This window comes from Urocitellus parryii, chromosome 9 (assembly GCF_045843805.1).
Source record: "Urocitellus parryii isolate mUroPar1 chromosome 9, mUroPar1.hap1, whole genome shotgun sequence".
In the NCBI taxonomy this organism is placed as follows: Eukaryota; Metazoa; Chordata; class Mammalia; order Rodentia; family Sciuridae; genus Urocitellus; species Urocitellus parryii.
In genome coordinates this window covers 104,725,710-104,740,454 of record NC_135539.1, presented here as the reverse complement: position 1 = coordinate 104,740,454, position 14,745 = coordinate 104,725,710, and the positions used below count along the sequence as shown (strand labels likewise).

The following is a 14,745-nucleotide window of genomic DNA, read 5'->3' as shown; positions in this document are numbered from 1 at the left end:
CTATTCTACTCAGCCTTTGAAAAAACACATTTAAGAATTTTAATCCATAAACTATTCCAAACATTTAATATTTCATGTGTTGAATGTTGAAATTTTTTCAGTTTTACAGTGTCATAGTAATAAAGAAGCATTTGGAATGAATTAATGATCATATCTGTGATAGCCAAGGAGCTGCTGGTCATGGTGGTACCTGCCTATAATCACAGACTTGGGAAGCTAAGGCAGGGGGATCACAAATTCAAGACCAGCCTCAGTAACTTATCGAGAACCTGTTCCAAATAATAGACCATTAAATAACACATTAAGCATATCATTAAAATATGCAACAATAAAATTATCACCTTAAAGGCAAAGGTTTCTTTGATGTATACTATACCCATTTTTTTTAAATAAACTTAGCTTTATTGATGGGTAAAGCACAGAGAAGCATTCTTGCTTTACAAAGAGTGCAAATCAAACATTTCAGATGCATTACCGAATGCTAACAATACATGAAAATTCCCTTTGAAATATGAATGAGGGTTAGATCCACCCATCCTAAGAACAAATCTCAAGGCCACAACAAGAAAAAGCACAGGCAAATAAGTGTGGGGAGCAGGGGGCTGCCCTGGGCTGGCTACTTAATGTGCAGAGTTCAGGGCAAAATGAAAGTGCAGGACCTGTCATTCAAAAATAAGAATTTTAAGATGGTGACAATGGAGAACTAAAACACTTTGGGGCCCATTCTGAGAACCAGGCCATGTACAACAAACTGCACAGGTCTCAGACCCACAATGCTGGCCCTGGTCCTGGGAAACCCCTGCCCGGCTCCCAGGACTTCACCAAAGCAGAGACAGAGCCTTCTCCAGGATGAGAACAGGGTCAGTAATGGAAGTTTTAAGGACAAATGCAAATACATCTTCAATAAATCAAAAACATGGAATTGAAGTAAAAGCTGCTTGAGACACAGCTCTTTGGTGGAAGGAGTGGGGAGCACTGTGATCTGTTCACTTTAAAATTCCCATTGAGTAGAAAGATATCTACCACAGAAGGTATTTAGTGGAGGTTGAAAGGAAAAGGAATGCAAATGGTAAATAACCTTCTAATCAATATTTTAATGTTCTTTGGGGAAAGTAATTCTTCTCTGAGGTCCCTCTGTTTATTACAGACAGGCATTTCCTCTCTTCTCTCATCCTACATAACATTAACTGTACCGAGTGTTTGAGATTAGATCTCAGTATCAACTGCATCTTAAAATATCTAAAGCGCCTGGCCCAGACAACGCTGCTCTCAGTAGCCAGTGGAGAGAGAACAAGTTCCCATTCACCAGCTCAGGCTGCCAGGAGGGGGTTTGCCATTCTCAGCAAATTATATTATCCACAGAGAATTCATGCTGAATCTTAAGTCTGACTTGAAGGGAGTCCCTATTTCCAAGCCCACGGGTAAACTTTAAATATTCCATTAAAATGACATTTCAAAATAATAAAGGAGCCGGAGGAACAAAATAAAGGGTGTTGTAAAAGGAAATGGAAACATTACCATAATTAGGGCTTTGAAAATAGACACTCTGAGCCCTTGTTGAAGACTAACTCCTCTGCATCAGCACACAAGGCAGACTGCAAAAGTCTAAGGGGAAAAGCAGTGGTGCTTATAACAACAGAAAGGTAAAGAAAAATTTTCTAAGGTCATTGTAACTACTTCCTGAAACCTAGTTAAAAATATATATATATATATTTATATACCAAATACCATTTCATCTTTCATGGGATGCAGGGCTTTATCTACCCTGGCTTTGCCATCAATATGCCACAGGCCTGAATGTGTAAGTGCAAGAAAAGGGCCCCTCCTTATCACAGTCTAAAAATGCAATCACCTAACTCCTTTGTCACTCACTATCACCAAAAAAATGCACTCACACTCATTATGGCACGTAAACAGCACAGCTTTAAATGTGGGCATTTATTCCAGTTGGTTGAAAGACAACTTGTCCAGTCAGCTCTTCCCGGATAAGAACCACGTCTAACATTCAAGAATGCCCCATACAAGCCCACACAGAGGTTAAGCATTTTAAAGATTCTCAGGTAATAACTGCCAGGCAGTATTACCTAGCAGACAAGACTACAGCCTCGGAGTCCAATACTCTGAAGCAGTTGGAGATGTACGCAAGAGTGATCCTAAGAGCAGGGCAGGCCCTCAGTGGCTGAGAAGCTCAGAAAACACAGAGGAAGCACCCGGAGATGGAGAGTAACTGGCACAGGTCCCACAGCCCTGGGGCTTCCTCCAGTTTACAACAGTGTACTCAGACTGTCCTAGGCAAGGGGAGAAACTGTGTTGGCTTCCGCAGTAGTGGCACTATGTAAATTCCGTAGAGGGCTCATCATCCCTAACAGGATGGACAGTCCCAACCCAACAGACAAGTTAGCAACATGTCCATGAAAAGGAAGAAATGTTATGTGAGCTCATTAGGACAATTAGAAGCTCCTTTGCACTAGGCAAACATACCATTCGTCAGTGTGTAGTATAAAGATAAATATGTTTTGGTAGAGAAAAATTTTAGAAGCCATGCACGCACTCAGCAACTGAAACTCTAAAGCCTAAATTCATTCTTCAAAAATTCCTTTTTTTTTTTTTTAATTGTTCTCCTTAGTACTGAAAAAACTAGAGAGTTAGTTCCTCACTTGATGAAGACTTGGAAAAATCCCAGACCTAAGCTAAAAGCAATGACTGTGGCCAGCAGTTTTCTGGCTTCCCTTTGCAATTGTTAAGTATCCTTCTGTTTGACTAAGAATTTCTCCACCTCTTACAAACCATTTTTTTCTTCTTCTTCTTCTTCTTTTTGGGTCCAGAAAAGTCTGAAAACCATGTGTTTATAATGAGCCTGTTGCTACGCAGATCATTCAAACACATTACAAAAATCTTTCCTTTGAGTCAGGAGGGCATAATGGGGGGGGGGGGGATGAACTGTAGCAAAAGTCCCTTTGCTGATCAGAAAATCTGGCAAAAAAGAATAAGAGAAGCAAAGCAAAATGGAAAAAATTATGGTGGTCCCCCATCCCTTGAGTCATCTGAACCAAAGGGGGAAAACTAACATTTTTAAAGCCCCAAGGTAATATATCTTAGTGAAGTTAGCAAAACTCAGTGGTTCTTAATCTCTTTAATTCCTATGGTTTCATGACTCATCCCCATCTGTCCGCTAGTATGTCCTTTTTGCCAGTTTTTTCACACTTCTGGAATAATGTCCAAATTTCTCTGTTCCCACGTTGATATGTACTCCTATGTGTATTCTCCTTCTGATATCTCTTGTCTTCTCATTCAGTTGTCAGCTTAAGGTAAGGTCTGACTTGACCATTTCTTCTCCAACATGATCATGGATGTTGGCAGGCTTCCCTCGACGTAAAAAGATCTATTCCCCAATGGTCACATCCAGAGGATGACAAGAGACATACGGAATCAAATTAGTGTCAAAAAGGCAATGCCTCCCAATTTTCTAATTCAAAATGATTTGGAGTTGATAATTTTAATAAAGTCAACCACCTTATTTGCAATTGACATCATTCTCAAATTTTTGTTGTGTTGTTCTGAACACCCTATTTGAAACAGAGAACTCTTGAACTTCCTCATTCTGAGTATTAAAAAGTACTGCCCTGGCCCAGCAGCAGAGCACTACCTAGCATCACCTAGGTATATTAATTAATGTATTTATACATATACATATATATATATGTATGTGTATGTATATAATAATTTATACATACATATGTATAATACATAATACACATGCATATACACACATATCATCTGACTTTTGTTTCTATAAATTGTAACTACTTCTATGGAGAAACAATGTACCTGCTTCTCCCCAGTATAATCAAACTGTGTAAAATTCTTTTTCCTTTTTAGATCATTTACTTGTTTCTGAGGCAGGCAGGTGGCTGACTCTGGCCAGGCAGGATCCACAGAGACCCTGGCTTAGCTGCTGATAACATGTTAACCTATAAATTTCCACAGGTGGGACCATCTGGGGACAAGAAGTGAAATAAATACTTTTAAAAAATCTTTTACCCCCATATGTCTTGAGATTATACACACCCATGTATACATGCACACACACATGTGTATGTGTTTAGGTTCACATACACACCAAAACCCCAGAGTATTAACCTTAGATTCTCTGCCCCTATTCATAGAAAAAAAAAAAAAAGGCTGGTCATGACTAATGCTATAGAACCTGTTTTACTCCTAAACAGAAGTAACCAAACCAAGGCAAACGTGGGGCTGGAAACAAGTTTGGTTGGCTCCAGACAAAGGCTTATTTTTTAAGCACAGATGGCTGAATCCTTGCCTCCTCCAATAGGTTGCCCATTGCCTGCCAATCAAAGGCAGATTTTTATTTCTAATCTATGCAAATATCTTACTTGGGAGGGACATCACAAAGACTAACTGTTTTGTGTCAGACACAGCCCATCCCAGGTGCTCTGGGAGATGCCAGACCCCATCTCCACCTGGGATGACAGGGGACCCAGGGCTAGAGAGTTAGTCATTAACTAGCTCCTAATGAATATTGTTGGGGCCTCCTGTGAAACACGCCACTGGAATCCAGCCCCACCTCCCTGCTTCCCCTGGGCTACTCTGCCTGGAAGGTAGTTTCAGCAATTCAGTTTAGACCTTAGATGCTTCTAAAACTCTGATTTTCAAAGGCTCCTACTGACTGTTAATGGATTCTTCACCTTGAGTGTAGCTCATTTATTCATGTCTAACACTAAACCCAGAGAACTTCAGCATTTAAATATGTTATTGTGTTCAAACCAGCTCTCCTTTACACTCTGGTCCACGTTCCTACAACTCATGACAAGACTCACGGAATCACACCTGGGTTTGTTGGTGGCCCTAAGAAACCCAAGCGCACACAATTCTCTCTTTTTTTTTTTTCTTTTTTCCTCCTGTTATCAACTTTCCTTTCTTTACTTACAACACTCTTTTCTCTTATTTCTCTACCTCCTGGGCTTAAGTCTTTCACTTGCTATGACACCCCTTGGCACATTCCATTTTAGGGCCCCTTGAGACAAAAAAATATAATTTTTTTTTTTGTATGCTAAAAACAAACACGGACACTCCTTGGTGCTAACCCAACTCCTAACTTTAAACATCATTTGCCCAAAAAAGCAGATCATGCCTGAAATCTCCTCAGTTTACTTCCAAAGTTTAAGTCTGAAAATGTCTTTCAAAACTTTTTTCTTCATTGATTTTTCTGCTTACATGACAGTAAGAGTTTATCTCAAAATCCTGTGTTGGGGCTGGGGATGTGGCTCAAGCGGTAGCGCGCTCGCCTGGCATGCGTGCGGCCCGGGTTCGATGCTCAGCACCACATACCAACAAAGATGTTGTGTCTGCCGAGAACTAAAAAATAAATATTAAAAAAAAAAAAAAATCCTGTGTTGGAAAACACTTCTTTCTCCCCTTGTTAACCTTTATCTAAAATGGACCAGACTAGCTGAGTAGAAAGAAATTCTAAAGCAAAAGGAAAGAAGTTCTTTCTAACCAATAGCCACCTCCCAAACTTCTTATTCTACAACTCAAACCTTGAAATCCAAACACTTTTTGTTTCAGTTTATAAATGCCAATATTACTGGCAGTCTGTTCAAATGATTCAGCTTTAAGTTTACTTTCTGAGAAAATCTAAGACTACAGAGAGTTTGAGAGGTTAACTCATCCACCTAGTTCCAGGTTTGAACACATGAGGTGTCCTATTTCTTTTTATCCCCTCCTGATTTACAGCCCTAGGCATTCCAATTCAAACTTCTGCTAAAGCTCCAGAATCCATATTTATCACAAATGATCCACATAATTATGAAATAGCAGGCCCTGGTCCGAGAACTGCTGATCCATTCCAAATCCTACCCAATATAGTGGACTCCTCAATAAGACACACACAGGCCATCTAGGCTGCAGTATTCCCAGAGATCTCATCCTTTTGTAAGTCTTGTTTCACTTTTATATGGCTTCAGTATTAGAAACTGTGTTCTTACGTAGGACCAAATAGCCCAAGTCTTTCAATTCCTTGAACTTCACCTTGTCGGCTCTAATTTTGTGCTCCTGAGTTAACAGAATACCCCCTAGAGAGAGACAAGTCTTTAAATACCTAAAGGCAGCTACTGTGCCCTTGTAAGTCTTCATTTTTCTAAGTTAAGTCAACTCTTTTTCTTTAACTTCACAAAGCACAATTTCTGAGTCCTGCACCATTTCAATTACTCTTCCTCCACAACAGACATTACAGAATAAGTCTCTCCATAGTAACAAAACTTCATTTTTCTTACAATATTTTTTTTTCAATGTGCACTAATTTGTAGTATTTTGCCCTTGTCACTTGGCTTGAATTTAGTGATCCAAGAGCTGAGTTTCAGCAAGTACTTATCATCCTAATGCTGTGTGCCTAGCACTATGTTAAGTACCAAGCAGGATTCTAAACAGCAGAAACTGCTTCATTGGAGGTGGTGGTCATTTCTTATACAAGAAGGACTTGATGAAATAACGTGAAAACAAGTGCATGATAGTATATGTCAAAGTGCTTCAAATGACTATCATGATAATGGATAAATTCCTGCGTACTTGATTTTCTGAGTCAGACTGTGAGTTGACCCATGGCCTCTATTTTCAGACACAACACCTATTTAACAACAGCATGCTTTTGGTTTTTTCCTTTTGGCTTTTTGGTACCAGGGATTGAACTCAAGCACACTTAACCACTAAGCCCTTTGTTATATTTTATCTAGAGACAGCATATCACTGAATTGCTTAGGGCCTCTCTAAGTTTTTGATTTTAAAAAAAGAGACTATCGGGGGCGAGGATTGTGGCTCAACGGTAGAGCACTCTCCTTGCACAACGAGACCCTGGGTTCAATCCTCAGCACCATACAAAAATGAATAAATAAAATAAAGGTATCGTGTCCATCTACAATTAAAAAAATATTTTTTTAAAAAAAGAGACTATCAAAAACATTTATAAAAATTTCAAGTGTACCTTATTTCAAAAATTTAAAATCTACCAAACTATGTAAGTGAAAAGTAGTAGAATACTGTGTCTTCCTATAAGTATGTCACTTATTGGTTTAGCTTCCCAAGCACTCTGAATGCCAAGGTGAAATGCAGCGCATTGGAGATGCACCCAGTGGTGGAGCACTTGCCTAGCACGTGTGAGGCCCTGGTTCAATTTCCAGCACTACAGAGAAAGGTGGGGTGGGGGGAGTAGAGGGTTTATTGGATTCCCTTTCCTACTGGAAATATTCATTTACTAAGGAGTCTCCCGAGGCATTTTCATGGAAAATTCTTACTAGTAAATAAATCTTACTATATCAACAAAAATGTATTTGTTTTATTGACAGAATTATAAATTACCAGAACTTTATGAACTCTTACAAATATCTCAATTTACAAATAAGAGGAGAAAATATCAAGTGATTCAAGATGGCAAATGGTTTCTCCAAGGTACAGCAGAATAGGGCCAATATCCAGAGCTTCTCTCTACTGTTTACTTCCTGCCCCCTCTTATTTAACCCATTGAGTTCCAAGTTTTCCATTTTGCAGATATTCCATGAAATTGACATAGGTGCATTAAAATAGGTTGAAAATCATGATCTAGAGCTTATGTATTTTATATACATTTTCATATATATGTGTGTGTAGGTGTATATGCATATAGATAAATTAGAGGATGTGAAGTGAATATCTATTAGTTTTCTCAAAGGAACAGAACTATATAAACATAATACTTATTTTCAAAGTTATCATAAGTGGCATATTTGTTGCTCAATTTAAGTTTTAATACATATCCCATGTCTAGAATGATGGGATCTAATGGGTTAACCCAGAACAATCAAAACTCTTGCCCTCTCAACATTTCCTCCTTAATTTTACATCCATCTTTAGTTACCTTCCTAATCTTCAAATCCAAAGCCTGATAAATTATAAATTCCACCGTTCCCCCCCAAATTCTTCTATGCTGCTTGACACAATGTTCTGCCTGGCTCAAAATCACTGCTACCTTACCACTGTTACAGGGAACCACTGGGGTTAGCCAGATGGATTCAACCATGCAGAGAGTACTTGCTTAGCAGATGTGAGGCCCTGGTTCAATCTACAGCTGCAAAGCAACAGGTCAACACTGTCCAACTACCCCACCCTCTCTGCCACTATATACACCACTACATCAACCAGCTCATCTGCTTCATCAAGAGTATCACAGTTATTTCATACCCTTGTATGGGGAGAGGGGGCGTGCACCTACCTTGTGGCCTCTTGCTGAAGCCATGACACATTTGGCACATAGAACATGACTCCGAAGAAAAGCAGAGGCTCATTAGCGAATTTGTCCAGATGTTTCTTCAGCGGTTTCTCCAGCTCCACCCATCGTGCTTGCTGGCTCTTGCTGAGAAACCAAAGGCCAAAGTAGTGCGTCTAGATAAAAGGGTATAAAACTGCATCAGTTCATGTTTTCCACATGCATCCTGAGATCACACAAAACACAAGATTGCAGTTTCTGCATCATTTTCAGTTCCTCAGCTTATACACAAGGATCCAGCTTATATTTTCTAGGTTTGGTACAAATTAAAGGCAATCATATCCACAGAATACTGTAACTGACACTGATCATCCAGATACAGCATCCTACCCAGTGTGGCCTTTAGTAAATGTTGGTCCCTATCCAACTGTATTAGGAAAGAGGGTGGTGCAGGGTGTGGACAGTGCTGACCCCCCCTTTTTTTTTCTAGGAGCTAAAGGCTGGTTTTCCTGTGTCTTCCCAATGCCTCGTGATTACATATGGAGCTCACTGGCAAAGGCTAACATAGTTATTGCACCTGCTACAGAATAACTTATTACTCAACCCCTAAGATAAAACCTGCCAACTGAAAGCTTCTGCACTTTAGAATATGTTCCTACAATGCCAGATTTTAACCAAAACTGTAGTCATTCTTTTTGAACTTTAATGAAGTACTTTAAAAGCATCACCCTGTCACTTTATTATTCATGAACTGCAGCATCTCTCTCCAGGTACCAAGTGCAGAAAGGGGAAGGCTCTCCTCTCCACAGCTGCCCCAAGAGCCCCTGATGGCTGTTCTTGGCAGACTGGTGGGATTTGACAGATGAAAGTGAGATTTTTCACCCTTAGACCCTTAGCCTCAACTGGTTTAGTTTTGAACAACATGCTCAATGATTATAACAGGTACTTTTATGCACCCAATCCTGTCTTTATATTAATTCATGCTAGGATTTCAGGATTAGCACAATAATCACCAAAAAACAGAGCACTGCTTTTGAAGATTCTTTTATATTTCAATTATAGCCTACGACCGTTTACAGCAGCACACCTGGAAATCTGCCTTCAAAAGAATGTTTTCATTACAAGGTTTAATTTCCAAAGGCATTCTTACACTGATGCTCCTGCTCCAGCTGGCTGTCCCCTCAATTTACCCAAGATCAATCTCTGCCATGACCCTACCAAAATCTCTAATGAAACTCTGACTCTGATTTTCCTAGGAAACCAGATGTCCCCAGCCTACACAAAGCTGCAAACCCAGGTGCTTTTAAAGGACATTTTAAAATGGATTTACTTTCAGATGGGCACAATGATTTCATCAGCCTTCTTCCATGGTGTTCCAAAGAGCAAGTTCAGAATCAGAAATCTATCCATTTCTCAAGTGACAAAAAGGCCAACAATCAGAGTCCCAGTCATATTTTTATCAACTTAGGCACACTTGAGTGAATTCTGACCCTACTCTTCATTTCCTAGCTTCAGTGAGTCCATCAGGTGTTCCAACACAAGCTCAGGCTCACTTAGAGGAAATGAAATGCCGCTAAAGAGCAAGAAACAGGCTTTGAAGCCAATTCATTTCCCAGCTTTTGCACCGTTCATATAGTAACTTTGTGCAAGTCACTGGGCGACTCCCCCCACCCTAGCCCCCACAAGACTCTGAGCTTTCTCACCTGTAAATGGGAATAACTAGGATTGTTGTAAGGAGTGGACTTCAGATAACGCTTGCCACCCATGTGCATGGTAAGTACGTCATAAACACTGCCTTCTGGGGCTGCTGGCTCTGCTACTCCTGCTGTTACCACCACCATCACCAGTAAACGGTGTGTCCTCAAAAAGATTTTGGGACCCCAGACTCCTTTTCATCTTCTTCTCTTTTGCTTTCTATCCATGAGGGACATGGTTTTGCTCTTCCAGGTACCTCCACCCTGAAATGTTGCCTTCAAAGGCCTCAAGCAACAGGGCCAATCAACCATGAACTGGTACCGTGACACCATAAGCCAGAATAAACCCTATCTCTTTATAAGTCAATTATCTCAGGTATTTTTGTTACAATAACAGAAAGCTAACACAGAATTAGAAAACAGAGATCATTCTGGAAGTAATGAGAAAAGTAGACAAAAGTAGAAGCTGGACCTAAGGAGTATAAGGGAAAAAATAACAACAAAGCAGTGTGACTCCCCTAAATTAGTCTTTAAAAATCTCAGTATAGGCATTTAGGGACACTGGAACATCAGTCTGATGATATTCTTGGGGATCTATGATAAAGACTTAGGCTAGCCTCCAATAAGATAACTTGGGTCGTTAATTCAGCAAACTTGTTTGATAAAGGTCAAAGGCATTTCTGCATTATTCTGAATCCCTCTGTGGAGGATAGTGCCATATAAGGGTCTCCCACTATATTTTGGATGACTAGGAGTGTTTACATATAATAAATGAGGTAATGTACATAAACTGTAACATGCTATGCAATAATTAGAGTTGGAAAAGAGCCCTTTTATAAGCATGGGTGGAGGAAGGGAGGGCAAGCTTCACAATTGCTTAATAGAGTAACCATGATTTATGATCTTTCACTAAAAGTAGTTTTGACATTTGGCGGGTATTTATATGGTCCTTATCTCATTCTAATTGTAATATTCCCTCAAATTGGTAACATTCAAATCATAAAGGGTCACAGGAACCACATAAACATTTGACAACTGATTTTACAAAACAAAACAAAACAAAATATTATTGCTCCTATAATTTAAAGGTTAATGTTTCAAATTTCCTCTTTTTCATTCCCACCCATTCGAATCATGAAACCAGATCTGAATGCTTGCAAAACACATCCAAAGAATATTCCATGGAGTGCACACATCTGCACATGAAGAAGTACATGCTCCTACACACCAACACGCACACACCCACATGTAGAAATGAAGAAGTAGAAGAGAACTCAGAGTAAGGTAATAATCTTGAGCCACAGTTAATAATATAGAGTTCCAAATAAGAATGCAAACCACTTCTAGTGGAAAAACCTAATTTATGGCATTTTTCGCTGCTGCTGCTTAAATACAGCATTTTCCAGAGGACAAAGAGTATTTCAGAGTGACTCACTGTGCAATTACCCAATGAAATGGTTACATAACTATTCCAGAAATGGGGTTCTCAGTGCAGGGTAGAATTAGGGGAGGCAAGTTATCTGCAGCCCACAGTTTACAACTACTCACACCCAGGATATCCTGATTTTAGTGCTGAATTCAGTTATCCAGCAGGAAGGAAAATCCATTTATGAGGTTCCCATCCCTACACTATTTTTTTGATGCTGTGCCCAAAATAACCTTCCCCATTCCCACCACACTTCTGTCCTTCTGCCTCTGGTTACACCCCTACTCTAGAGCAGAAAGATCCTGATTCGAAGCTCTTACAATCCTTTGTTGAAGTTCAACATAGCCATGTCTACACAGTGCCTCACAGGAAATGGAATCAGAACCTGAGCCCTCAGTTCAACTCGCATGTGCACCAACCAACTTCCTGTGTACTGCCCAAGGGACTATTAATCCCATTGAGCCCAGCTGAGACCACACCAGGCCTGTTCATAACAGACTGGCCAATTTAAACTCTAGCTGCATTTTGTGAGCTGGGCTCCACTGCTGAACACTGCCACGTGGGTGAGGAAAATGTAGGAGATGATTCCAAACAGAAACCACCTTCTCCCTAATCAGAAGGATCTCCTTGCATTACCTGAGTAAATGCCTGAAACATCTGTTTCATGTCTCAGGGACCAAAGGCAAGCCAGACCCAGAGGATCCTCATGATACCCTCTGGGCTGGGTAAAAATCCCATTTTCCTCTCTAGTTTTAGAGCCCACAGAGCTGGTGCCCTGAGTTCTGCAATGACTTTACTGCAATGAGAAAAGAAGTCCAAAGAACCAATTCCTAGGGAGAGGAACCACATCTCTGAACCAATTACTAAAAACGTACTATGATGAAACAACGTAGGAAAGCCACACTAAAATGTTATTTTTATGTGATAGTTTTGATTTGGTTTGAGGTTTTGTATTTTAACAGAGGAAGCATAAACAGACCAAAAAGTCTGCTGGTTTCTTCAGTGGGAGATTGGTGTGTCTTTGACTTTAGCATTAAAATGTCCATTGGTCCGTACTGTGAAAAGATTCTAGGGAATAAAGGTCATTATAAATAGCTTGAGGCAGTGGGTATATTGGAAATCTCCATTCCTTCTGCTCAATTTTGCTGTGAATCTGAAACCATTCTAAAAAAATAAAGTCTATTGAAAATAGCTTGGAGTCTTTTTGATTTGTTCAATCATTTATGTGTAAAGACATGATATATTTCTGAACATTAACAACTAATACGATTTTTTCTTTTTTTGAGGGTTTTGTTTATCCAGTTTTGTGACTTATGGAATGGCTTTAATATTATTTGTAAGGGTAACAGATTCAGGCTTGGCAATTACAACGGATTAAACTCTTGATCTTAATGAAAGCATTTTGAAGAGCTAATCATCCAGAAGCAAAAGTTTAAAACATCTTGCCTTTAGTTGTAACAGGTTGCCTGTCTTACCCAGTATTTCCATTGTCAATTAAGAAACAGGGTTGGTGTGCGTCCACATAAAAAGTACTGGAATTACGTGCCAGCATTAGCAGTTTCACCGTTTCACCGAGGCATGGAAAATATTTCAAAAAGGTGACCATAAGCAGACTCTGAAACAGCACTTCATGCAATTACATTCCAACAGCTTTGGAAAATAAACCACTTTACCTCAGTTGGATAACTGTAAGAACCAATTGGTGTGCAATCAACCTCCGCTCCGGGTAGGTCTGGGATTTCTACAACTGACACATCTATAATTAACAACTGCGCCATCTTCATTTTCCTAGCCATTATCTCCATGAAAGGACAGGAAAACAAACTGCAGAATCACACAGGTATAGGAGGCACTGCTCCCTTGGCATATAAAAAAAGATGAAGCCTTACAGGGGAAGACGGGGGTAGTTATCTCACCTGTGGTCTCAACTCCTAGAAAATGGAGTCCAGATGCCAACTCACATTATAGGTCTGACAGAGAGCTAGTGAGATTTCATATTATAATCTTTTTTAAATTATTTTTATTTATATATGACAGCAGAATGCATTACAATTCTTATTACACATATAGAGCACAATTTTTCATATGTCTGGTTATATACATAACATTCACAACAATTTGTGTCTTCATATCGATACTTTGGATAATAATGATAATCACATTCCACCATCATTAATAACCCCCTGCACCCACCCTCCCTTTCCCTCAAAACCCTCTGCCCTATCTAGAGTTCGTCTGTTCCTCCCATGCCCCCTCCCGCTCCTTATCCCACTATAAAACAGCCCCCTTATATCAGAGAAAACATTTGGCATTTGGTTTTTTGGGGTTGGCTAACTTCACTTAGCACTATCTTCTCTAACTCCATCCATTTACCTGCAAATGCCATGATTTTATTCTCTTTTATTGCTGAGTAATATTCCATTTTGTATATATGCCATATTTTCTTTATCCATTCATCTGTTGAAGGGCATCTAGGTTGGTTCCACAGTTTAGCTATTGTGAATTGTGCTGCTATAAACATTAATGTGGCTGTGTCCCTGTAGTATGCTGTTTTTAAGTTCTTTGGTTGTAAACTGAGGACAGGGATAGCTGGGTCAAATGGTGGTTCCAATCCCAATTTTCCAAGAAATCTCCATACTGCTTTCCACATTGGCTGCACCAATTTGCAGTCCCACCAGCAGTGAATAAGTGTACCTTTTCCCCCACATCCTCAATCAACACTTATTGTTGTTTGTATGCATAATAGTTGCAATTCTGACTGGAGTGAGTTGAAATCTTAGAGTGGTTTTGATTTGCATTTCTCTAATAGCTAGTGATATTGAACATTTATTTATTTATTTATTTATTTATTTATTTTTAAATGTTAATTATTTTTAATTTTTAAATTTATTTTTAATTTTATTTTTTAGTTGTAGTGGACACAATAGCTTTATTTTATTTATCTATTTATTTATCTATTTTTTATTTTTTTATTTTTATGTGCTGCTGAGGATCGAACCCAGTATCTCACACATGCTAGACTCAAGGCAAGCGCTCTACCACTGAGCTACAAGCCCAGCCCTTCACATCATAATCTTTATAGAGACAAAAATACAACACGAAATTCTAGCACCAGCAATTTATCCCAACAGTCTATCTACTACTGGCAGATTCCTAATCAGTGTTGATTATTACAATCCCCTCCAAATGTACAATCATATAGATGTGGTTAAAGAAGTTATGAATACAGCAAGATTCCACCATTATCTGCCAGGGCCAGAGGGAATAAGGTTTCCAGGGCTCCCCAAATCACACATAAAGTACCAACTGTAAGTGGATTAGTTTGAATCAAACCACACAATTATTCTTAACATAAGTTAACTTTTCTTTGA

At 39.3% G+C, this 14,745-nt stretch overlaps 1 protein-coding gene across 1 annotated transcript in view; it reads right to left on the bottom strand.

Annotated features, from left to right (window-relative positions):
* Positions 1-14,745, bottom strand: part of Ptpn14 (protein tyrosine phosphatase non-receptor type 14) — a 177,393-nt gene that overhangs the window by 84,148 nt on the left and 78,500 nt on the right. The window contains exon 3 of the mRNA XM_077802266.1: positions 8,261-8,430. Within this exon, the coding sequence (XP_077658392.1) occupies positions 8,261-8,430 (170 nt within the window). The remainder of the gene's footprint in view (positions 1-8,260; positions 8,431-14,745) is intronic.